Source organism: Delphinus delphis, chromosome 13 (genome assembly GCF_949987515.2).
Source record: "Delphinus delphis chromosome 13, mDelDel1.2, whole genome shotgun sequence".
Classification (NCBI taxonomy): domain Eukaryota; kingdom Metazoa; phylum Chordata; class Mammalia; order Artiodactyla; family Delphinidae; genus Delphinus; species Delphinus delphis.
Genome location: NC_082695.1, coordinates 15,761,603 through 15,786,290, shown reverse-complemented (window position 1 = coordinate 15,786,290; position 24,688 = coordinate 15,761,603). Strand labels below are relative to the sequence as shown.

Sequence of the window (24,688 nt, the reverse complement as noted above, 5' to 3'; positions counted from 1 at the left end):
GGCTCATGACAAGAGAACAAATGCCATTAATTATCTTAATATATAAGGCATGTTAGTAATGTGTGTACAGAATTATTCATGCAAATATGGTTAGCCTGTGTCAGGAGAAGTTGCTGGGCGCAGACCTGGGCTCGCAGCTTCGGTCTCCGCCGCTCCTTCCAGATGTGTATGGGTTGGGACTTCCAGGGACACGCCCCCGTGGAGCTCTGAGGAGCCAATCGGAGCGTGGAAGGCGGGGCTCTGGGAGCGACAACGGTGCTATCCAATGGGCAGAGAGTCTGGGCCGCTCCTGGCCAATGGGCGCGCTCCTCCAAGACGGTCGGAAGTGGTGAGGCGGCTCCGGGGGCCGTTGTTCAGCGCGGGGGCCGACTGAAGAGGCTCAGTGTCTTGGCTGGCTGGTCGGTTCGGCGTCCTTCGTCTCGTCCCAGGTGAGAGAAGCGGTGGCCAGCCCCTGGGGAGCCTCCTGCGGCCTCCAGTTCGGGAGGAGGCCGGCGTCCCGAGGGCGGGGTGTGTGGGCGAGGGTCTTCTGGGCCCGGGGGTCGCGGGGGTTTCTCGTAAGGAGAAAAATGCCCGCGCCGCGGCGTCTCTCCTGGCCAGTATGGGAGGCCGTACTTTCTTCTCTGGAAACCGTAGTCTCGACAGCCCCTGGCGGCACCGCCCCTTCCAGGCCTTGGCCGCGGGGGCTGGGAGGCGGCCGTCGTTCCGAGCGCCGCCGTGGGCACCGCGCCCCGGGCGGGGCTGGGCCCGAGTCGCGAGCTGCCAGCCTCAGGGGTCGCGGATGGCCTCGTGCGGACTTTAGGCCGACGGGCCCGTGTTCGAGTCACCACTCGGAACAACTGTGCGACGGCTGTCTCCCTGGACTTCCTCTTTCGCGGTCTCTGAAATGGGGATGATGGCTTTCACCTCGTAGTGTTGTGGTCTGGATTAAAAGACTGTCCGTGTAAAGCGTTTAGCAATCAGTGAACACACAGTAAGTGGCAACTATTATTTGTGAAGCTGGTGCCCTCTCCACTCCCCATCTCGGACGCCCCCTGGGAGGGGGCAGTTGGAAACCGCCTCCTCCTGGGTGTGGACCCTGCGGTGGTGTCTCCACCGCCTTGGGCACAGGAAATCCCGGGGGTGCTGGCTGACCCCTAAGAGGGGCGCCTTCTAAGGTTTGAAGGAAACTTATTCTACCAAAGCGCTTCCATGCATTCGCTCATTTACTCCTCCCAGTGACTCTTTAAAATATTGTCAGTTGTCTGCGTGAGGAACCTGAGGCTCAGGGAGGTTAAATCACACATCTGCTGAGTGGCAGAACCAGAATTGGCCCTCAGAGGGGCCGACTCCGAGCCCTGCGCGTCACCCCAACTCCCTTGTTGCTAGATAACCGGGCACTTCCCTCGTCCGAGGCTCTTACCTTGCCTTAGTGGGCTGGAATAATCTAAAGTAAATACAGGTATTAAAGTTGCAAGGGCTTTGCTTTCTGTATTGACATCTTGTTGAGAAAGAAGGAAAAATTTTCAGTGGTGAAACCTGGCAGACACGATCTCAACTAAATGATAAAAGTTAGCATCATCCGTAATAATAAGACTGTTAACATCATGTGCTTTCTGGTATAATGCACTGAGATGAGCACAACATCACTTCTATGGTATTTCTGTCCAAAATGTATTAATCATGAGAAAACATCAAATGAACCCAAGCTGAAGTATATTCTACAGAATAACTAGCCAGCTCATTTAACAAGGTTATGCAAGATGAAAGACTGAAGGAATTCCCTGGTGCTCCAGTGGTTAGGGCTCCGTGCTTCCACTACAGGGGGCACAGGTTCGATCCCTGGTCAGGGAACTAAGATCCTGCATGCCTCCAGACCAAAAAACAAACAAAAAAAAGAAAGACTGAAGAAACTTCCCAGATCAAAGAAGATAAAGGAGAAATAACAGCTAAATGCAATATGTGACTCTGGATTGCATCCTGAACCAGAGAAAGGGCATTAATGGCATGATTTGTGAAATTAACTAATTGTAGATTAGTTATTAGTATTGTATTAGTGTTAGTTTCCTGCACTTGGTCATTTTACTATGGTTATTTATGATGTACTGGGTGAGAGGTATGTGGGAAGTCTTTGTGCTGTTTTTGCAAGTCAAATTATCTTAAAATGAAAATTAAAAAATCAAAAGGTAAAACCCTAGTGTGTTGGGTATTAAATGAAATGCACTGGTTTTGGTGACATTTTCTGTGCACTGTTTTTTTTTGTTTTGTTTTTGTGTTTTGCATGTCATTCTTAAAGCAGAAATGAAATTGAAAGATCATACTTCTTCCTTTGTTGTTTTCAGGAACAGCTAAAGATGGCTGAATTTCTGGATGGCCAGGACACTCGACTGTGTGACAACTGGTAAGGAATCTAAGAAATGTTCTTGGAATGAGGACAGTTCTTTCAAGAGTTGGGTTATTTATTGGCAGGTTAAAATTGGAGCCATATAATACGTTGTGCAAATATGTGGGACTAAAGCTTTTTTAACAATTTTGGATAAAATTGCCCGTTCTAGAAATTCAACAACATGGTTGGTTAGGTAGCATAGAGTAGTGACTAGACTGATGGGATGAAGCTGGGATTCAGCGCTCTGGTTCCTACCATTAATTAGTTAATGACTTTTGGCAAGTCACTTGACTGCTTTGAAACCTCACTTTTCTGACCTATAGGTAAGGGAATTTATTTTTTGTCTTCCTGGAAAAATATTGTACTTTTAAACTTTTTTTTGCTTTTTTTAAAAAAAAAATTATTTGGCTACACTGGGTCTTAGTTGTTGCATGCAGGGTCTTTAGTTGCGGCACGTGGGATCCAGTTCCCTGACCAGGGATTGAACTCGGGCCCCCCCTGCATTGGGAGCGCGGAGTCTTAGCCACTGGATCACCAGGAAAGTTCCTGCTTTTTAAAAGATGCTTAAAATATAATGAAATGTTCGGACTAGAGCAGTGTTTTTTTTTTTTTTTTTTTTTTGCGGTACGCGGGCCTTTCACTGTTGTGGCCTCTCCTGTTGCAGAGCACAGGCTCTGGATGCACAGGCTCAGCAGCCATGGCTCATGGGCCCAGCTGCTCCACGGCATTTGGGATCTTCCCGGACTGGGGCACGAACCCGTGTCCCCTGTATCAGCAGGCGGACTCTCAACTACTGCGCCACCGGGGAAGCCCTAGAGCAGTGTTTTTTAAAGTACGTTGCAAGGATTTCCCTGAATGGCTACAGTGGCTGTCTTGAGGTTGATTGGGAGCAAGGTTTAGTGTGAACTTGGCTCTACATGTACAACCAGAGCAGCTCAACTGTTTTTTTTTTTTTTAATATATATATAAATTTATTTATTTATTCTTGGCTGCGCTGGGTCTTCCTTGCTGCGCACTGGCTTTCTCTAGTTGTGGTGAGCGGGTGCTACTCTTTGTTGCGGTGCGTGGGCTTCTCATTGCAGTGGCTTCTCTTGTTGTGGAGCACGGACTCTAGGTGCCGCAGGCTTCAGTAGTTGTGGCATGTGGGCTTAGTAGTTGTGTCTCACGGGCTCCAGAGTGCAGGCTCAGTAACTGTGGTGCACGGGCTTAGTTGCTCCGTGATATACAGGATCTTCCTGGACCAGGGCTTGAACCCGTGACCCTTACATTGGCGGGCGGATTCTTAACCACTGTGCCACCAGGGAAGCCCCAGCTCAACTGTTTTTATAAAGGATTTTGCTGAAGGAATGTTCCACTGCTTTAAAAAAAAAAAAAAAAAAAAAAAAAAAAGAAAGTCTAGTCAAAGTCTTCCAGCAGTCCAGTTTAATCATTATCATTTCATGATTCCAAAACTGTTAGTGGAAAGACTGGATGCAGACTTGAATGTCAAACTTTCTTATTTTGTTGTTTTTAACCGACAAGAGTGACAAGAAAGAGCAACTCTTTCTTGCTGAAACGAAACTTAAGAGTTCAGCTAGTAATTCCTGGTTGGGATTTCTCAAGAACCTGGTATTTCAATGACATACAAATTCCCTTACTGAAACCAAAAGAAAAAAGCAAAGCAGAACTATCTGTGCTATGTTTAACTTACCAAACTGTGTTAGAAGGTGAGAGATTTTTTTTTTTTTAAGTCAGTCACAGACCTCATTTTTTTAAAATAAATTTATTTTTAAAATTTATTTATTTTGGCTGCGTTGGTCCTTTGTTGCTGTGTGCGGGCTTTCTCTAGTTGCGGCGAGCAGGGGCTACTCTTTGTTGCAGTGCGCCGTCTTCTCATTGCGGTGGCTTCTCGTTGCGGAGCACGGGCTCTAGGCACATGGGCTTCAGTAGTTGCAACACACAGGCTCAGTAGTTGTGGCACATGGGCTTAGTTGTCCCGCGGCATGTGGAATCTTCCTGGACCAGGGCTCGAACCCATGTCCCCTGCATTGGCGGGCAGATTCTTAACCACTGCGCCACCAGGGAAGTCCAGAGATTTTTTTTTTTCTGTTTTGAATGGTTATTAATTATTGGTTCAGTTTCATTAATAGATATAGGCCTATTCAGATTATCTATTTCTTTTTTTAATTAAAAGTTTATTTTATTTTTTACAATTTTTAAAGTTACTTTCCATTTACAGTTAATACAAAATATTGCCTATATTCCCTGTGTTGTAAAATACATCCTTGAGCCCATCTTACAATACTTTGTACCTCCTGCTTCCCATCCCCTATATTGTTCCTCCCCACCCCCCACTCATAACCACTAGTTTCCTCAGTGTGTCTGTGAGTCTGCTGCTTTTTTGTTACATACACTAGTTGGTCATATTTTGTTAGATTCCACATATAAATGATATCATACATTTGCAACTATTTTCTCCCATTCAGTAGGTTGTCTTTTTTTAAAATCATTTCTTTATTTTTTTCCCATGTTCAATATTAGTTATCTATTTTATACATATTGGTGTATACATGTCAATCCCAATATCCCAATTCTTCCCCCCCACCCCCACCCCCACTTTCCCCTCTTGGTGTCCATGCATTTGTTCTCAGAGATGTTGATAAGGAAAATAGTTTGACCCAGATTGTTGAAAGGTTGAGCCAGATAAAAAATTTTATTTTTTTACTGCCTTTTTCTTTCTGCTCAGCTTCTTGGCAGCATTAGGATATAATCAGAACAACTGCTGGTCACAATATTCTTTCCCTGCATAGAATTAAGATTGTATTTCTGTGAGGGTGTCTTGCCTTATAGGGTATTTTTTCTCCTGTGCTACTATTACTTTTGCCATTTTAAAACTATTGTAGCTCTGTTTAGGTTTTATGTGTACTGTTCCTGATGCAAAGTGTAATAATCAATGATACAAATATTCACAAGGAAACATTGTGATTTTATAAGAAAACAGACAAATTGGCTTTAACATCAGTTAAGATATTCTTATTTTATCGGTCCACTCCAATTTGAAGGAATTTCAAACCTAGGACAGTAAATAAATAACTATGCTAAGGGAGTTTTAAAAAAAAAGCAGGGGGCGGTAAGTTAATGGAAAGCTAATGAAAACAAGGTTATTCAAAGCCAAAGCAATTTATTTAAAGAAAAAAAGCAGATTAGCATGGAAAGCTGACTAAGCCAGCACAAACCTCCTGTCTGAGTAGTCCTGTTTAAATTCCAGGTTTTAAAATTTTGTCTCTAGAGTCATAGTCCTGTTGTTCCTTAAGAAAAGTTAAGGTACTCATCAAAATATAAGCTGCGATTAAACCTGCTGGGCCAGTAAAAAGAATAGTTTGTTGTGATTGAAGATGTTTTTTGCATGTTATCTCTTTTATTACTGTATTGTCTGATTGATGGGAGAGTTTGCAGGAGAGTTTGCGTCTAGGGAACAGAAACTTCAGTGTTAGAAGGCTTTGACTTTTTACTTTTGCGTGGCTCGATGTGTTTAGCATTTGGAAGGCTACTGGGGATTTTTCTGAAAGCCTTGGCTTGCCTTTCATTCATTTCTATCTAAAATGAATTTCATCTCTAACTTGGCTAGTCCTTCCTTGGGGCTTTTAGCAGTTTTATCTAGAATGGAATTGTGTTCTCATTTGTCTCACTTAGAATGTCTTGATTTTATCTGTAAGTAGGTAGCAAGTATATTGGTATTTTGTCTGGTTAGTACATTTGGCGGAACTACCTTGGCAGTTAAATTTAAAAAGAAAGCAAAACCATCAGGCAACTGTTTCATGTAATCGTTGCAAATAGCTTTTATCTTTTTCTTTCAAGGTTTCCCAAGAGGTGAAAATGTGTAATAGTAAATGCTCTGTGACCTTACCTAACAGCTGCTTTTGATTCTTGCTTCTTTATGTTATGGTCCTTAATATATTTTAATTCTAAAATTTTAGTGGCATTATGTAGAATGCTCTATGTCAAAATAGCCCTGTAAAATAAAAACTGTAGACATTTATTTTCTTGACTTTAAAAGAAAATTATTGTCAAAATTATGGAAAAAGAATGTAGAATCTCAGCACTGTAAGCAGTAGTTACTGGCTTTAATTTTTTGTGGCATTTGTGCACATAGGATTTGCAATCAGGATACAGCTTTGCTTCTTGCATTTTGTTGGTGTACCATATTTAACTAGCTGTTCCCTTAGAGTTTAGATATTTTTAATGGTTTTCAGTTTTTTACCATTTTATGACACTAGTGATAATCTTCATAATTCCAAGAGTGGAATTACTGGGTCTTTAACATATAATTACAGGGTCTTTAAATACTCTTTAAGCATATAATTTTATGGTCCTAGAGATGCATTTGTAGACAGTTTATTTTAAAAACTTTTTAATTATTATTTTTAAGTTAATTGATTAATTTATTTTCAGCTGCGTTGGGACTTTGATGCTGCGTGCGGGCTTTCTCTAGTTGCCGGGAGTGGGGGCTACTCTTCGTTGCAGTGCGTGGGTGGCTTCAGTAGTTGTGGCTCACGGGCTTAGTTGCTTCACGGCATGTGGGATCTTCCCGGACCAGGGCTCAAACCTATGTCCCCTGCAATGGCAGGCGGATTCTTAACCACTGCGCCACCAGGGAAGTCCTGTAGACTGTTGAAAAGTAGTGGTTTTATACTACCACTAGCAATATTTTAGAGTACTAGTTTCATAACAGCTTTAATAGTGGGACTAATTTTAATATTTATTAGTTTAATAGAGTTAGATGATAACTTCCACTATATATTTTAATATTCCACAGTTTTGAAAAACTTAGGCTGGGTTAATTTAAAACCAGTGGTTTCCTTAGAAAGCTGGGAATTTTGGAGAAATAGGGGAAGTTAAATGTATTGAAACATTGGTCATTTCCCTCTTTATCCATTGGAGTTTTCTTCCCATTTCTCACACTTGATTGTTATTCTGTATCACCTTCCAGTTTTGGTATGAGAGCTGCCTTGATAGTTCTACCTTTGGATAAAAATGAATTTGCATTTTTTGGTGTCTTGGTCTTTGAGATTGGGAGTATGACTATCGCTGGAGGCACATCATTCATCCTACTTTGAAATGTTTCTTAGACTATGAAGATGAAAACTATAAAAGAAATAAGCTATCTACAACTTAACGTGGGAGAAGGTTTCTATAGTATTCAGCTTCAGAGGCAAAATGGGTTATTAAAGATTTGTTGTGTAACTATCTGTATTTATCCTGTTCAGTATTTTATTTTCTGAAAATTTATTCTAGGTGACATACTTATAGGCACATTCTTTTAATGCATCCTTTAGTTAGACTGTGAAGTTGGAGCTTTCTCACGGTCATAACCAAATGAGTGAAAGGAAGGCCTTTGAATATTACCGTGCCTCTAGTTAGAGTGTATATGTACTCAGAGAGGGGTTCAGGATTTCATTTCTGTACATTTCTGTAGTAAATTTCTGCAGTGAATGTAGTACATTTCTGTACATTTCTGCAGTGAATGTAGTACATTTCTGTACATTTCTGTACAATGTAGTACATTTCTGTACATTTCTGCAGTGAAGTTTATATCAACCCAGCCACAGAGCTTGGTCCCAATTAGCGTCTAGCCTGCTTTGAAAAGACAGTTGGACATAAAGGAGGCAAGTTCCCCTTCCCCCACTGACGATCCCAAAGCTGGCATCTGCTCCTTTTGGTTTGATTTTTAGTGGAATAAAATCTACTGAGATTAAAGCTATCTGAGACTGAAAATAAATGGTAGGCTGTTTTTTAAATAATCCTGGAGTGGATCATTGTGCTTTGGGGCATGGATGGTTTTGGAAAAGCCTAGCTCAGCTAGCTCTTCCTGGCATCTGACTATATGCTGTTAGTTGTGATAAGCTCTGACATCTAGAAAGTGAGGCTGAGCTTTTAGAGATAGTGCATAGCACTGATAACGCAGAGTGTTGCACAGAAGACTCAAAACCTTCAGGAGTTAATTCTTGAAAAGCAGGGGTAGTAACAGTCGTAAGAGCTTATACACTAGATACTCACTAAAGAGAAATAATGGAGACTAAAGATTGGACAGGACAGATTTCCGTGTGATACCTCTGGGCATAGATGTCAGTAATTCTTGCCTTTTTCTCTGATCTATTTCTATAGCAAAAAAGAAATTCCTGTGTTTAACTTTACCATCCATGAGATCCACTGTCAAAGGAACATTGGTATGTGTCCTATCTGCAAGGAACCATTTCCCAAATCTGACATGGAGACTCACATGGCTACAGAACACTGTCAGGTGAACCACCAAGTACTTAGATGTTAATAAGTGGATTATACTTGCTATTGTGTAATAACAAGTGAGCATGTTGTCACAAATAACTTACTGATTTTTGCTTCTTACCCTAGGTGACCTGCAAATGTAACAAGAAGTTGGAGAAGAGGCAGTTAAAGAAGCATGAGGTTAGTTGCCCTGCACTATGAAGGCAGTGAATTACCATGGAGCCAGTTCTATTGAGATTACAGAGCCACATGCAGAGCAGAAAGCCAGTGTTGTTGAGTCTTTGTTCTCCACCAGCTCCATGCACACTGCCTCTCAAAGCCTATTTGAGACTTTGTTTGCTGCCAGATTTGACTGCCTGGCTGCTGTGCTTTATGCTCAAGCCTCAGAGCCTTTTTCCCTTTGGAACCGAGTCATTTCTCCTGGGGTTTATTGGCAGGCTCACTTGAGTGCTAAACCAAGCCTGGGATTGCCAGTGTGGTACGACCTCTAGCATACAGCCTGCTTTACATCTTATAATTTCATTTTGACTTCTTGATCACTTGGATGACATGCTGTTTACACCCAAAGAAATTCTCAGAGAGCATTTGATGAGAGAATATAATTTGGTCCCTAGTTGAGATAAAATTGGCTGTAGTTGAATGAGTATGTGTGTGTGTATATATATATATATATATATATATATATATATATATATATGTATATACATATATATATGTATTTCTTTTTTTTTTTGAATGAGCCTATTCACCAGTTAAAAATCCCAACAACTATTTAGTTGGTGGTCATGCAAGAGTGTGTGTACGTATGTAAAAATTCATCAAGGTATGCATTTATGATTTGTGCATTTCATTCTATGTATCTAAAAAGACTATTAACTTATTAATTTTTTAATTTTAAAAGGTGATTCATATTCAATGTAGAAAACTTGGAAAATATAAAAAGAAAGAAAGAACTACTCATGACCCCACAGCTCAGAGATAAACATCTCATAAATAATTTAGCACTCTTACTGTCATTATTTTATCTAAGCATTTGACTTACGTTTTACTAGGCCTCACCAGCAAAAGGGGGGTTATGATTGAGGTCATATTAACAATAATAATAAGTATTTCTTTGGCTCTTAACATCTACTTGCTGCATAAAACAACTCCAATCAATTGTCCCCCTCTTCTCCTTTTTCTCCCAGCTATTTCTGGGAGTCATATGGTGATAACACCAATCATTATGAACGTACAAGTACAAAGTATTTCCTAACATTCCTGCAAGTCAGGCTATGACAGTTGTAGACCACAGATTAAAGAGTTAAAAAAAATTCTCCTTTAAAAAAAAAATGTTGACACTTTATTTGCTGTTCTTGTGAGTTACTAGCAATTTTTAGGGTTGTTAACAAAGTACTTTTATATTATGTGGTGTGTGCCAGCAATTATTTTCTCTTTTGCTTTTGAGTAACTTAAATCAATGGCATTTATCTGATAAAACTTTTCTTTAAAAAAACATCGTTCTGAATTGATATTATAGCTACATAGTATATAATTTTAAAGCCACAAAGCATATATATAAAAATTATCTCTCTTCCACTCCTATTCCTAAGCACTCTTTGTCAGTTTCTTATGTTTTCTGTAAGAGATATTCCATGCATATACAAAATGTGAAAAATGTTTGAAGTATCATTTAGAATAAAACTTGGGTTTAATTTGTATGAAAAGAAATTTTGCTCTTTGACACAGTGGTTATAAAGTGTCTAAACTTTAGAAGTGATGTTATATGAAAGTTCTGAGTTTAAGTTCCCAAGTTTTGGAATGTCCATATCATAGTAACATATTCTTTCTTATCTTTTTAAAGGAATATTAATTATTTAGTGCTTTAGTGGCGATTTCAAATTAAGTATAAAAGTTTTGTCCTTCATCTGCTGAATACATTCACATTCTTGGGGTCATCTTCATTGGTGATTCTTGACTGGGCTTCCCTGGTGGCGCAGTGGTTAAGAATTCGCCTGTCAATGCAGGGGACACGGGTTCGGGCCCTGTTCTGGGAAGATCCCACATGCCATGGAGCAACTAAGCCTGTGCGCCACAGCTACTGAGCCTGCGCTCTAGAGCCCGTGAGCCACAACAACTGAGCCCACGTGCTGTAACTACTGAAGCCTGAGTGCCTAGAGCCCGTGCTCCGCAACAAGGGAAGCCACCACAATGAGAGGCCTGCACACCGCAACAGGGAGTGGCCCCCGGTCGCCGCAGCTAGAGAAAGCCCACGCACAGCAACAAAAACCCAACGCAGCCAAAAATAAAATAAATAAATTAAAAAAAAAAAAAAGCCAGTGCTATATACAAATGTGCAGATTTGAAAAATCAGTGTCTTTCTAAAGGACAATCCCTTTTCCTCATTGCCAGGTACTTAAATCGGAGTAGTAAGGGGAAATTGGTCTGGGGAAGCTTTGACAAGCATATATGAATTGCTGTGCTTTTGCTCTTTGCTCCTGGGCTTCTCTGGCGGATTTTGGGTTACTTTGTAATGTGTGCACAAAATGATGGTAGGGTGACTGAGTGAGTAGATTCCTTATAAGACTTTCTTTTCCTTTGTAGAACTTGGTGGCAGGACAAAGAGGGAAGGGGTGACTCTTAAATACATAGAAAACCATGGCAGGCAAAGCTAGGGTTGGAAGAGAATATTTTTGTAAATACTTTTTACTTTCCTTGCCCTGTACTTTATAAAACATGGCCTCTCTTAGATTCACATATTATCTGCCTCATTATTCTGTTTTGCAGGAGACTGAGTGTCCTCTACGACTTGCCCTTTGCCAGCACTGTGATTTGGAACTTTCTGTTCTCAAACTGAAAGACCATGAAGATTACTGTGGTGCCCGGACAGAGTTATGTGGCAACTGTGGGCGCAATGTCCTGGTGAAAGATCTGAAGACTCACCCTGAAGTTTGTGGGAGAGATGTGGAGGAAAAGAGAGATGAGGTTGCCATGCCGCCTAATGCATATGATGATTCTTGGGGTCAAGATGGTATCTGGATTGCATCCCAACTCAGACAAATTGAGGCTCTGGACCCACCCATGAGGCTCCCTCGAAGGCCCCTGAGAGCCTTTGAATCAGAACTTTTCCAAAGTAGAACCACCAACCAAAGGAGCATGACAGCCCAGTTTCCAATTCAGAATAATCTATGTGAGTTGTGTTTGGGATTAGAAAACTGGAATGGTATCAGATCTTAGGGCTGGTAGGAACAGGGCTTTGGAGCCAAATAGATCTTAATTATAGAAACCTGATTGTAGCTGGGTAACATAAGGAAGAATACTTAACTTTCCTATAGATTGGAATAACAGAACCTCTTTGCTATTGGATTTTTGTTGGATGACAGTTAGGGTTGATGGATGACAATGCTGTTAATAGCTGACACTGAGTATACCCTATGTGCTTAAAGGCATTTACAAAGTGCTTTAGATGTATTAACTCATTTAGTTCTCACAACAGTTTTATGAGGGTGGGTCAGTGGTAGAGCTGGGATTTGAATTCAGGCAATCTGACCCCATGCTTTAAGCCATCCTACTATAATGCAGAAAATACATATAAAATGCCTAGCACAGTGCCTATCTCTTAGTTATAGCTCATTAATATTGTTTATTAATAAAAGTTAGAATAATAATGGAAGCTTTTATCATGGCAGACTTAACATTTGGAGTCCCATGAGCACTGAAGGGCTGGGCCTCTTTTGTTCCTGCACAGATTCCTATAAACCTTGAATATTTGCTAGGCATGGACTTGAACTAAGGGATGGCACCATCTTTAACGTTTCTTGAATACTGGCTTTTTTTTTTCTTCCCCAGTGGAAGAACAAGAAAGGCAGGAAAGGAATAGAAGCCGACAGACCCTCAAAGAGGGTGGTGAAGACAGTGCAAACTTGGATTTCATGTTGGCCCTAAGTCTGCAAAATGAAGGCCAGGCCCCCAACTTGGCAGAGCAGGACTTCTGGAGGGTCATATGTGAGGCAGACCAGTCCCATGAAGGTCCCGGTGCTCTGAATGACATAAGGGGTATGTTTGTTTACACTAGCCTCTGTCTCTACAGTTTTTTAAAGTCTTACACTAAACAATTTATATAAAATTGAAAGTTTTTCATGAGATAGAATTTTTTAAAATTTTGTTCATTTGCTTTTCCCAACTTTTATTTATTTACTTATTCATTCATTCATTTACTTATTTACTTATTTATTCATTCATTCTTGCATGCATGCATGCATGCTGCCCAGTTGTGTCTTAGTTGTGGCACGTGGGATCTTTAGTTGCAGCATGTGGGATCTAGTTCCCTGACCAGGGATTGAACCCAGGCCCCTGCATTGGGAGCGCAGAGTCTTAACCACTGGACTACCAGGGAAGTCCCTGTCATATCTTTAAACATGTTAAAAATACTTGTTTTTCTATTGTGTCTGAAAATATACCTAAAGTCTATTTTTTGCTATTTGCTGTTTCTACTGACTCTCAACGGTGGCTTGCTGCTTCCCTCTGTGTGCTTGCGTGCGTGCGTGCGTGTGTTTTAACATTTTAAGTTTTCTGGTGTGTTCCTCTGAGGGTATTTATATATGCTTCTAGCAGGCTCCTGGGGATACTACTGACTGGAATAATTTTAAATTGAAGTTTTGGCCTGGGCTTCTTAAAACCATAAATGTGAATTTATGTAAAAACATAAATGTAGATTCTCTACTCAAACCCACGTAAAGGCCAAACTCTGGTTACTGTTCCTTAGTAGAGATTTTTCTCTCTTCTATGTAGAGCCAAAGCTTAGTTAGGCAAGTTTCCTTACCTCCTCGCATCGTTCACCCTCCCTTGTTCAACAGTCTGACTGAGGCTGTTGTGTTTTGGGATGCCTGGGATTAAAATTACTCTTATTTATTGGGGTTGGCCAAAACGTTCTTTTGGGTTTTTGTAACATCTTACAGAAAAACCTGAACGACCTTTTTGGCCAACCCAGTATTTTCTCATTTAAGTTACTTTTATTCAGCATCTTTTGTTTATATTTTGTACTGGGAGGGTTTTTCTTCTCAGGATATTTGTCTTCCAGTAATATCCAAGCCTCAGTTTCTTCATCTGTAAAATGAGGGTCATGTGGATCTACTTCATAACATTTTTCCTGAGGATTGAAATAATGCACAGAAGGTTTTTAGATTACTGACTAGGGTTATGACACATTTAAATTTCTTTCTTAATTGGAGTAGTGGGTAAACTACTACTTTACTGCTTCTCAGGAAATGGTGACAAGTAAATCTCTTTCTGTAGTGCAGGTTTTTTGCTTAGGGTTTGTCTCTTAAATAGTTTCCCTTCAAGGATTTTCAGCCCCACAAATTGCTATGTCCAAGAAATTGCAAAGGAAATCAGACTTTCCTATCAAACCCCCCAGGGGGGATAAAAGGTAGAATCAGGTTTGTTTTTGTTCGAGTCTGACTGTGTGGCCTGATACCTAGGTGCAGCTGATGAGACCATGTTGCCTTGTGAATTTTGTGAGGAGCTCTACCCAGAGGAACTGCTGATTGACCATCAGGTGTGTTGTGAATTACCTGAGGGCTTTAAGCTTTAGGGAGGAATATGTGCAGGCCCTATTGGTGTTGCAGGCCACACGAGATCTTGAGCAAACTATTTTAATACAACTCCTGTGATAGGAGTAGCAACTGTGTTTTTAACCCTGGGGTGACTGACATGTGGGCATGAGAACTCAGCCTCATTCCCTCTTGGGCAAAGTAACATTTACACCAGCAGGCCCAGTTGCTGACTCCGTTCTGTGGTGATAGTGTACATCTCTACTGACCATCTTGTAATCTGGTCTCATCTCATGGTACATTTGATTTATTGGAGCCATACTGAAGTCCTTGCAGTTCCCGGGAGGGTCAGGAATCTGTTTTGCACTTTACTTTTCTGCCAGCTACCCTGCTTCCTTAACACACCCCTCACTCATAGACTCAGTTCAGACATGACTTTCAGGAAACCATCCTGTGGAATGCTCTGAAGGCTAGGCCAGAGGTCCCACCTGCATGCTCCCCGCAAGTCCTGTGCCCACAGCTCTCTTAGCCTGTTACCCTCACCCTGTGGTGTTGTCTTGCTGATCCCCTGTTGGTCTGCACCACTCGGCTGAGTTCCTTGAGAACAGGTTCTGGGTTTTCTTAGTTTCTGGAATCTCTTAACGCCTGGTATATGAAAGGTGTCAGGTATTTTGAATGATTGAAGGTTCTTGTGCTATTTAGGAATGATTAGAGAGTAGCCTTTGTGTTTGAAGAGTGGCTCCACTGATGGAGGGAGCCACTTTTCCCCTCAACACTTACTCTCTGATTTGGTTTGGCCTAGTCTGGCACTTCCATAGCTGTTAAGTAGTCCCTGTGCTCTGGGTGGAACATGCATTCCCCCCGTAAGTGGAACAATACAGCATCTGAATACATCTAGTATTTGGTTTGGGAGTAGCATGAGAAAATCCATTAATAGGGATAACAAAGAATATTTGGGCCTCTCTTACTGTATGACTGTGGGAAGAATCTTGAATCTTTTCAAATTAATTTAAAAAGAATAATCACATTAACACAGTAAAAAAAAAATTAGTACAGAAATGTTTAAAATAAAAGCAAAGTGAGTGTTCCATCTGTGTTCCTCTGACCCTTCTTAGTCCCTCTCCCCAATATTAAACATTATTAAGATTTTGTGACTTATGGAAAATGTTTTCAGAATTTAGTTTGTTCCTTAACCTCTGCTTTTTTTTTTTTTAACCTATGTTTTTTGAGACAGACGAGTTGTAACCCTTCATGTGCCTTACCTCCGATCAGTGTGGGCAATGCTTCTCCCAAAGGGGTGGAGGACCCTGATGTGATCTTCCAGAAGTTGATGCAGCAGGCTGCAAGTAACCAGTTAGACTCTTTGATGGGCCTGAGCAGTTCACCTTCTGTGGAGGACAGCATCATCATCCCCTGTGAATTCTGTGGGGTCCAGCTGGAAGAGGAGGTGCTATTCCATCATCAGGTAAGAACACTTGGAGGACCTGTCCACTTCTTCCATCCTGTTGATCCTCTGAGCGAACCTGAGGCTTTTAGAGCCAAGAATGCCTCTTTGGCCTTTAAGTTGTGTGCATACCTGATCTGGCTACTGGCCATGTCCTGTTTTGTGAGCTGTCTGAGGTATAAAGTACCTCAGGCCTTTGGACTTTCTCTGCCTTCTGGCAGTGGAAACCATCCCGTCACTAGCTGTGGCCCAAGGAGCCAGGACTCCATTTAAGCAGGCATGGAGGACTTGCCAGAGGGTTTAGAAAAGCATTTCCCTGAGGTCATCGACAATTTCTACTTTTGACCAGGTGGGTTCTTCCCTGTTGGGGTGGCACTTGCGTCTTGCATTCCAGGAGACTGGGATCTAATTCTAGCTTTGCCATATGGTTGGTCTAAGATAGGTCCCATTCCCTCACTGGGGACATCTGTAAATGAAGGAGTTAAACTAGATAATCTGAAGTCCTTTTTCAGCTTTTGCAGTCTAGGATGCCAGCATCTTAATGGAAGATACGTTTTCTGCCCCATCTTGTTTGTCGTGGGAGCTAACACTGAAGGTATTTCAGGGGCATTTCTGTAATCAATGCCCTATAGCTAGCTGTTGCTAGAACACCACACATTGCATTTCTGTAATAAAGACTTTTGCCTTTGGATCAAGCAGTAGATAAGTCACTGCTTGTTGTCTCCTCAGGAGACTACAAAATAAGCAGTGGTGCAAATACTCTGTGGTCAAAATGTAGACATGCTTTTCTGGGCTCCTAGGACCAGCCCTTCTTTCATCCCTGAACAAATCAGAGAGTGCTTCTGTCAGTGCTAGTTGGAATGATTGCTCTGTTCCAGGTGTGCTTCCTCTTAGTCCCAGGCCCTTCCTCTCAGTGGTTGTCAAAGTCATCCTGTCCCATCGACACCCCCCCCCCCCCCCCCCGCCAGCCTCCCCATTAGGTGTGTTCACCCAACCTGCTGTTCCTTCCTTTCCTCCCGCTGCTCCCTCTCTGAGGAATGACTCAGTCCAGAGGTACTAATTCTGGTTTTTCTTGTTAGGACCAGTGTGACCAACGCCCAGCTACAGCAAACAACCACATGTCGGAGGGGATTCCTAGTCAGGATCTCCAGCCTCGACAGACTTCACCAGAGCTACCCAAGAGGCGTGTCAGACACCAGGGTATTAGCCAGGCATGAGCCAAGGCTGCAGGTCTGCTGCTGCCTTGGGCCTGCTTTCCACTTCTCATCTGCTACTCTAAAATGGGTTTTACCTTCATCCCAAATTAGCAAGCATAGCACGAGCTCACTGGGGACTCCCTTGGGGCTACCTGTGGTCCTGTGTTAGACTCAGGTGTCTCGGGTGTGTAGCTTTATAGGGTAATGGCTTTGGGGACAGCCATGAGCTATGCATATCAGTCAGTGCTTATTCAGCCGCTGGTCCCTGTCAGTACATTTAGCGGATGATTGGAAGATAATTTTCAGCCTTACTGTGGCTGCCCTGGGCCCCTGCTTCTAGTTGAAATATGCTCAACTAGAGTAGGATAATCAAACTTATTATCAGTATTCTTATTATGTAATAGTCTCACAACTAGGCAAGTAAAATTGCTTTTGAAACCCCGTTGCCATTAGAAGCCCAAAGCCAATTAGAAATGATTCTTCAAAGTTTGCTTGTGCACCATTGTTGACTAGTTAGTGAGGACTTAGGCGGTAAGTGTACAGTGTGGATTAATGTTTCCAACCCTGTCCTGGAGACATGGGTTTCAGCATCCTTTAGGGATGAGGCAGTCATCTTTTACCCAGCATCTTTTGTTCCTGCTCCAAATCCAGCACTAATAGCAAGAGCAGCCTTTTCCCTAAAGCTGGTGCTCTTTTCTCTTCTCAGGAGACCTGTCTTCTCGTTACATGGATGATATCAAGCAGGAAATGGCCAAAGGGCCCACCTATCCTCTCCCTGCCAGCAGACCCACTAACAATATGACGGCTACTTCTAACCGCCTGACAACATCCACATCAGGCCCCAGACCTGGGTGCCAGCCCAGCCCTCCTCGCGCTCTGAAGCTCAACAACTTAGACAGCCAGGGCATCCAGGGGCACAATCGAAACAGCCATAATGGGGCCCTGGCTCCTGGGCACGTTCCAGTGGTTCACTCCGCTCGAAGTCTCTACCCAGAAAACCTTGTGCCCTCTTTCCCCCGTGGGCCTTCAGGGAGATGCGGAGCAAGGTGAGAATCAGTGGCCTGGGAGTGGAGCTTGTGGGTGGCTCAGGAGAACGTGGAAGTGTGGACTTCGCTTGTATCGTGGCCTGATTCAAAATGTTCCTTTGCTCTGTGTGTTTCTTTTTTTTTTTTTTTTTTTTGCGGTACGCGGGCCTCTCACTGCTGTGGCCTCTCCCGTTGCGGAGCACAGGCTCCGGACGCGCAGGCCACGGCTCACGGGCCCAGCCGCTCCGCGGCATGTGGGATCTTCCCGGACCAGGGCACGAACCCGTGTCCCCCGCATCGGCAGGCGGACTCTCAACCACTGTGCCACCAGGGAAACCCCTGTGTGGTTTTTTATTCATTAGTTTTATCTGCTACTGGAGAGCTGCTTTTGTCTGGTTCCAGCTGTTCTGTTCTGAGTTTTCTGACTTTTGCTTGGGGCATCTCGGGAACTAGTTTCCAATCCTTCTCTTTCAGTGGCAGGAGTGAAGGTGGCAGGAACCCCCGGGTCACCCCCACGACCGCCAGCTACCGCAGCAGAACTGCAAAGGTGAGCGGGATCCAGCCCAGAATGCTCATTGAGGACTCAGAAGTGGGTGGGCTGGTATGGTTCTTGAAGTCAGAAGCAGCTGGGCAACAGGCCGGTTGTGGCTGAGGACTGTTCTTGTGCTTTTGATGAGGAGGTTTCCATAGAAGCCTGACATTTCTGGCGCTCTTCAGGAGGAGTGCTGCTTTCTTACTTTCTACGTAAACTTCGTCTGTGTTCTATTGTTCAACAGGCAAAACCCTCCAAGCAGCAGGGAGCTGGGGATGCAGAGGAGGAAGAGGAGGAGGAGTAACAGTGTCTGCAGGGAACTTGCGCATTGGTTCCATCTTTCCTGCACAAGTTGCCGTGGTGCAGCCCCGCCCCTTGGGTTCTGTGGGTAGGGGCCATCTGACAGATGTAACTTTTTCTAGGCTATGGCCATTTTGTGTCTTTTGAGATTGTGCTGTGGGAGTTTGGGGGTTTGAGGGAGGGTTAGCAGGGAGGCTGTTGAGAATGTTTCAGCTTTAGCTGCTGCCTTTTGGCAGCATAAGTTACGGCCTCTTGGCCCACCAGGGCTTCATCTTTTGACATGCTGTCACCACTGCTTCATGGTGCTATGTGGTCCTGGTGAAAAGAGGGAGGGTTCTAGAAACCTGGTCCCCACCAGTGAGGTGATGCTCTTCATGTGGTGGCCTAAATTGGGGAACTTTTGGATATCCTCTCCTGTGTACTGCCCATCCTCACTCTAGAATTTGGGCCTCTGGTGTGCGTGGAGGAGCTTTGGTAAAGTGTTCAGGCCAGTTGCAATATGTGTTAGGAACGAGGTTTGGAGATGAGTTGAGCCACAGGTGAGCGGACTATGTACAGGCTTTGTTTTAATCTGCTTCTTTGGCATTTGGCATCACTGCCTTCTGTTTCTGATGGGGAGCATGGTTCCTTTGCCTTCACTGCCTTCTGATGGGAAAGGCTGGGGGCTCTCTGTCCCCTCCAGGGCCATGCTGGGCTCTGCGCTAATCAGGAGTGAGGCCTAAGCTCATGGCTTGCTCTGAAAACCAAGAACCAGAGCCCCCTCCCCCTCTTTTTATTTTACTGTTATTATTATTATTATAATTATTAACATCCTTGTGATAGAAATAAAGTTTGTACTTGGAGTTCAGCTGAGTCTTGTGGTTCCTTCTCCTGTGTGCTCTTTGGAGACTTTAGGGAGACCAGAGTGGACTGGAGTCAGCTCTGAAGAATGGGGGAAGGTGAGCAGGGCTAGGTTTTCTCTGTGCTTCTTGGAACCCCAGCAGATCCAGCATCATCCTTCTCAGAGTGCCAGACATTCAAGGTATAGTTTTCTCTTTTACTGGAGTTGGAGGAAACTGACAGGTGGCTGCAGCTCTGGGGATGATTTGGGGTGGGCTGGGGGCTGCCCACCACCAACTGAAGAGAGGAAGGCAGATTCCTCAGAAGCCTCAGTCCTGAGAGTTGTTGAACCTTAGCAGCATTATTCATTACCCCTCAGCACCTCATACTTTGCCCTGGACCATCTAGTACCTTAGCTCATTTTGAGCTCATTTGTTTTTCTCTCAACAACCTAGTGGGGGTGGGAAAGGTAGGAAGAATTGCCCCAATTTCATATGTGGAAAGGAGTGACTTGCGTAGGCTATGCAGCTAATTCATGACAGCCGGGACTCTGAATTATACTGAGATAAAGAAAAAGGGTGACTTCCCTGGTGGTCCAGGGATTAACACTCCATGCTTCCACTGCAGGGGGTGTAGGTTCAAAAAAGGGGATGGAACCCAGGCTCATGGCAGTGAAATCGCCAAGTCCCAACCACTGGACCGCCAGGGAATTCCCTATTTATTTCCTCTTCCGTGAACTTTGATGGTTTGTGTCTTTCAAGGAATTTGTCCATTTCAGTAAGTTGTTTAACTTATTAACATAAGGTATTCATAATATTCCCTCCCTTATTATTTAAAAAATATCTGTAAAGTTTGTAGTGATGTCACCTCTTTAATTTCGTTTGTTGATAATTTGTGTCTTTTCTCTTTCCCTAATGTGTTTGGCTAGAGCACGGATCTCCAAATTTTTCTTTGATAAAAGCCAAATAGTAAATATTTAAGGTTTTGCAGGCTATACTGTGTGTATTTCAACTACAGTAAGCCCCCTACATACCAACCTTCAAGTTGTGAACTTTCAAAGATGCGAACGTGAGTTTGTGTGTCCAGTCATGTAAGTTAGTTCACGTGTCTGGTGTACATTGTCACGTGTGTGCATCCTCTACAAGTGGCTGTGTTTCTGTGTACTGTACAGTACTGTATGGAGTACAGTAGTACGGTATCTTTATTTCAAGCCCAGGACGTCTAGAAGCAAACGTAAAAGCAGCAGTAATGTAGCTGGTACTGCTAAGAGGCGCCAGGAATTGGAGGCCCAGAGAAAGGACGAAGAGAGACAAGAGGAAGAAGAAGTAAATGAAGAACCGAAGAGATTCATGACGCAGGAAATGGCAAGGGAATTTTCTTTATCTGAGGAGGCACTGTTAGTTTTTGAGGCATAGGAACCGAATGTAGAACGGTACACGAAGGTTACAGCAGCCAAAGTGCAATCCAGTGCTACCATGTCACCTATGACGAGAAAAAAAGGAGCTAGACATCACTGGATCGTTTTCTCAGGAGGGTAGATAGAATTGAATCCAGCAAGGAACCAGAACCTGTGCCATCAACATCAGGCATGAGTGAAATAGCAGCTTGCCCTGTGTCTCCTATTGCTGGCAATCCTTCAGCTCTACCGTCTCCCACCTCCTCCCCCTCCTCCAGTCAGTAACTTTTCTTGCCTGTTCCCTCGATGCCAGCCTCTGTATGCCAGCTGTTGCACTGTACTACTGTACTTTTCAAGGCACTGTACTGTAAGATTAAAAATGTTTTCTCTATTGTGGGTTTTTTTATGTATTATTTGTGTGAAAAGTATTATAAACCTATTACAGTACAGTACTATATAGCCGATTGTGTTAGTTGGGTACCTAGGCTAACTTCTATTGCACTTAATGAACTCACTCTCGGAATGGAACTCGTTCATTTGTACGGGACTTATTGTACTCAACAACGCTGTTACAGAGTGAACACAGCCATGGACAATACACAAATGAATGGGTGAATAAAACTTAATTTACAAAAGCAGGTAGCTGGATTATGGGCCATAGCAGGGCAACTACTGGGTTAGAGATTTATCAATTATATTGATCTCAGAAAATCAACTTTGATTCCATTGATTTCCTTTACTGTTTTTCTGCTTCCATTTCATACATTTCCTATTCTGATTTTTATCACTTCCTTTCTTTTGCTTACTTTGAGCTTTTTTCTTTACCTAGTTTCTTAAGGTCAAAGTTGAGGTCACTGTTGAGATCTGACTTCTTTTTAAATATAACTGTTAAGTGCTTTACCTGCATCTCACAAACTTGATGTGTCTTTTCATTTCATTCAGTTTAAAGAACTTTGATTTCTTCTTTGATTTATGGGCTATTTATTAGTGTGGAATCTAGTTTCCAAATATTGGATATTTTCCAGATTTGTTTTTGTTATTGTTTTTAATTTCACTGTGGTCAGAGAACATACTCTGTATGACTTGCATCTTTTAAAATTTATCGAGACTTCTTGTGTCCGTAGAATATTCTCCAGGCCATGATTGTTCTGTATGTACTTGAAACGAATGTGCATTCTGTTTTGGTTGGATGAATGTTATAAAAATGGCAGGTGGGTCAACATTGGTTGATAGTGTTTTTCAAGCCTTTATATCCTTACTGATTTTCTGTTTACTTGTTCTATATATTATGGAGCAGGAAATCTCTTATTATAATTGCGGATTGTCTGTTTTTCTTATAATTCTATAATTTCTGTTCCATTATTTTCAAGTCCTGTTATTACATGTGTAAATACTTATGATAGTTGTGCCTTTGTTTAATTGGCCCCTTTATTATTATGAAATGACCTTCTGTATTCTTTGTAATATTTGCTGTGAAGTACACTTTGATATTAATATAGCAATCTTAATAATATTAACAGTCCTCAGCTTTCTTAGTGTTAGCACAGTACATCTTTTCCATCCTTTTATTTTAATTCCTATTTGTATCTATATATTTAAAGTGGGTTTCTCAAAGACGGCATATAGTTGGGGTTTTTTTCCATTGTTTTTTGTCTTGGTTTTGGGTCCATTCAGACAATCTGTCTTTTAATCGAGGTGTATAGGCCATTTACATTTAGTGTGATTATTGATATGATTGGGTTTAAATATATAATTTTCCCTGTCTTTTTTTTTTCTCTTTTTCTGCTTTCCTTTGGATACTTTTTATAATTCCACTGTACCTCTTTTGTTGACTTATTAGTTATTACTGTTTATTGTATTATTTAAGTAGTTGTTTTTTTGTGTGTGTGGTACGCGGGCCTCTCACTGCTGTGGCCTCTCCCATTGCGGAGCACAGTCTCCAGACGCGCAGGCTCAGTGGCCATGGCTCACGGGCCCAGCCGCTCCACGGCATGTGGGATCTTCCCGGACCGGGGCACGAACCCACGTCCCCTGCATCGGCAGGCGGACTCTCAACCACTGTGCCACCAGGGAAGCCCTAAGTAGTTGTTTTAGGGTTTATGGTATATACTTTTTTTGGCCGCGCCACATGGCATGTGGGAATCTCTGTTCCCCAACCAGGGATCAAACCTGTGCCCCCTACAGTGGAGGCCCGGAGTCTTAACCACTGGACCACCAGGGAAGTCCCATAGGGTTTATAATATGCAGTTTTAACTTTTCAGTCTACCTTCAAGTGATATTATGCCATTTCATGTTTGATATTACAACAGCATATTTCATTTCTCTCCTCCCAGGCTTTGAGCTATTGTCATAGTTATTTCTGCCTTTGTTACAAATCCCCAATATACTGTTGTTTTCTTTATAAACAGTCAATTATCTTTTAAAGAGATTTAAATAGGAAAAGTATCTTTGGGAGTTCACTGGCAGTCCAGTGGTTAGGACTCAGCGCTTTCACTGCCATGGCCCCAGGTTCAATCCCTGGTTGAGGAACTAAGATCCTGCAAGCCGTGTAGTGTGGCCAAAATAAATAATAATTTAAACAGACAGAGGTTATTCCCATATAGATTTTTGGTTTGCAGTTACCATGAGGTTTTGATATAGCAGTCTATATATATACAAGATTGTTTTAAGTTGCTGGTTTTTTAATTTGAAATGCGTTTCCAATATCCTGCATTTGTACTCTCCTCTCGATTGCTGGTTTTGAAATCATATTTTTGTGTGGATGATTTTCTACCTTTACTGTATGTTTGCCTTTACCTGTGAGCTTTCCCATTTGTGATTTTCTATCTTCTAGTTTTGTCCTTTTCTTTTCTCTCTAGATAAGCTCTTTTAGCATTTGTTATAAAGCCGGTTTGGTGGTGCTGAATTCTCTTAGCTTTTGCTTGTCTGTAAAGCTTTTGATTTCTCCATTGAATCTGAATGAGAACCTTGCTGGGCAGAGTATTCTTGGTTGCAGGTTTTTCCCTTTCATCACTTTAAATATATCATGCCACTCCCTTCTGGCCTGCAGAGTTTTTGCTGAAAAATTAGCTGATAACCTTATGGGGATTCCCTTGTATGTTATTTGTTGCTTTTCTCTTGTTGCTTTTTTTTTTTTTTTCCTTGGCTATGTTGGGTCTTTGTTGCTGTGTGCGGGCTTTCTTTAGTTGTGGAGAGCGGGGGCTACCCTTTGTTGCGGTGCACTGGCTTCTCATTGCGGTGGCTTCTCTTGCTGCAGAGCATGGGCTCTAGGCGTGTGGGCTTCAGTAGTTGCAGCACGCAGGCTCAGTAGTTGTGGCGCACGGGGTTAGTTGCTCAGTGTCATGTGGGATCTTCCCAGACCAGGGCTCGAACCCGTGTCCCCTGCATTGGCAGGTGGATTCTCAGCCACTGCACCACCAGGGAAGCCCATCTCTTGTTGCCTTTAATATTTCTCTTTGTCTTTAATTTTTTTAAAAACTTATTGGAGTATAGTTGATTTACAATGTTGTGTTAATTTCAAGTGTACAGCATAGTGATTCAGTTATACATATACATATATTGATTCTTTTTTTATTCTTTTCCCATATAGGTTATTATAGAATATTGAGTAGAGTTTCCTGTGCTATACAGTAGGTCCTTGTTTGTTATTTTACATATAGTAGTGTGTGTGTGTGTTAATCTGAAGCTCCTAATTTATCCCCGCCCCCTCCATGTTTCCCCTTTGGTAACCATAAGTTTTTTCTTTTTTCTTTTTTTCTTTTTTTGCGGTACGTGGGCCTCTCACTGTTGTGGCCTCTTCCATTGCGGAGCACAGGCTCC

At 42.4% G+C, this 24,688-nt stretch overlaps 1 protein-coding gene across 1 annotated transcript; it reads left to right on the top strand.

The window, feature by feature from the left end:
* Positions 1-339: 339 nt before the first annotated feature.
* On the top strand, positions 340-21,263 carry TRAFD1 (TRAF-type zinc finger domain containing 1). The gene is made up of 12 exons (XM_060028156.1): positions 340-428; positions 2,319-2,377; positions 8,507-8,642; positions 8,753-8,806; positions 11,393-11,795; positions 12,455-12,661; positions 14,086-14,162; positions 15,392-15,622; positions 16,681-16,801; positions 17,504-17,843; positions 18,297-18,369; positions 18,599-21,263. Exons 2-12 carry the CDS (start codon positions 2,331-2,333, stop codon positions 18,656-18,658), a joined length of 1,749 nt encoding a protein of 582 aa, XP_059884139.1. The 5' UTR covers positions 340-428; positions 2,319-2,330; the 3' UTR covers positions 18,659-21,263.
* Positions 21,264-24,688: the final 3,425 nt, after the last annotated feature.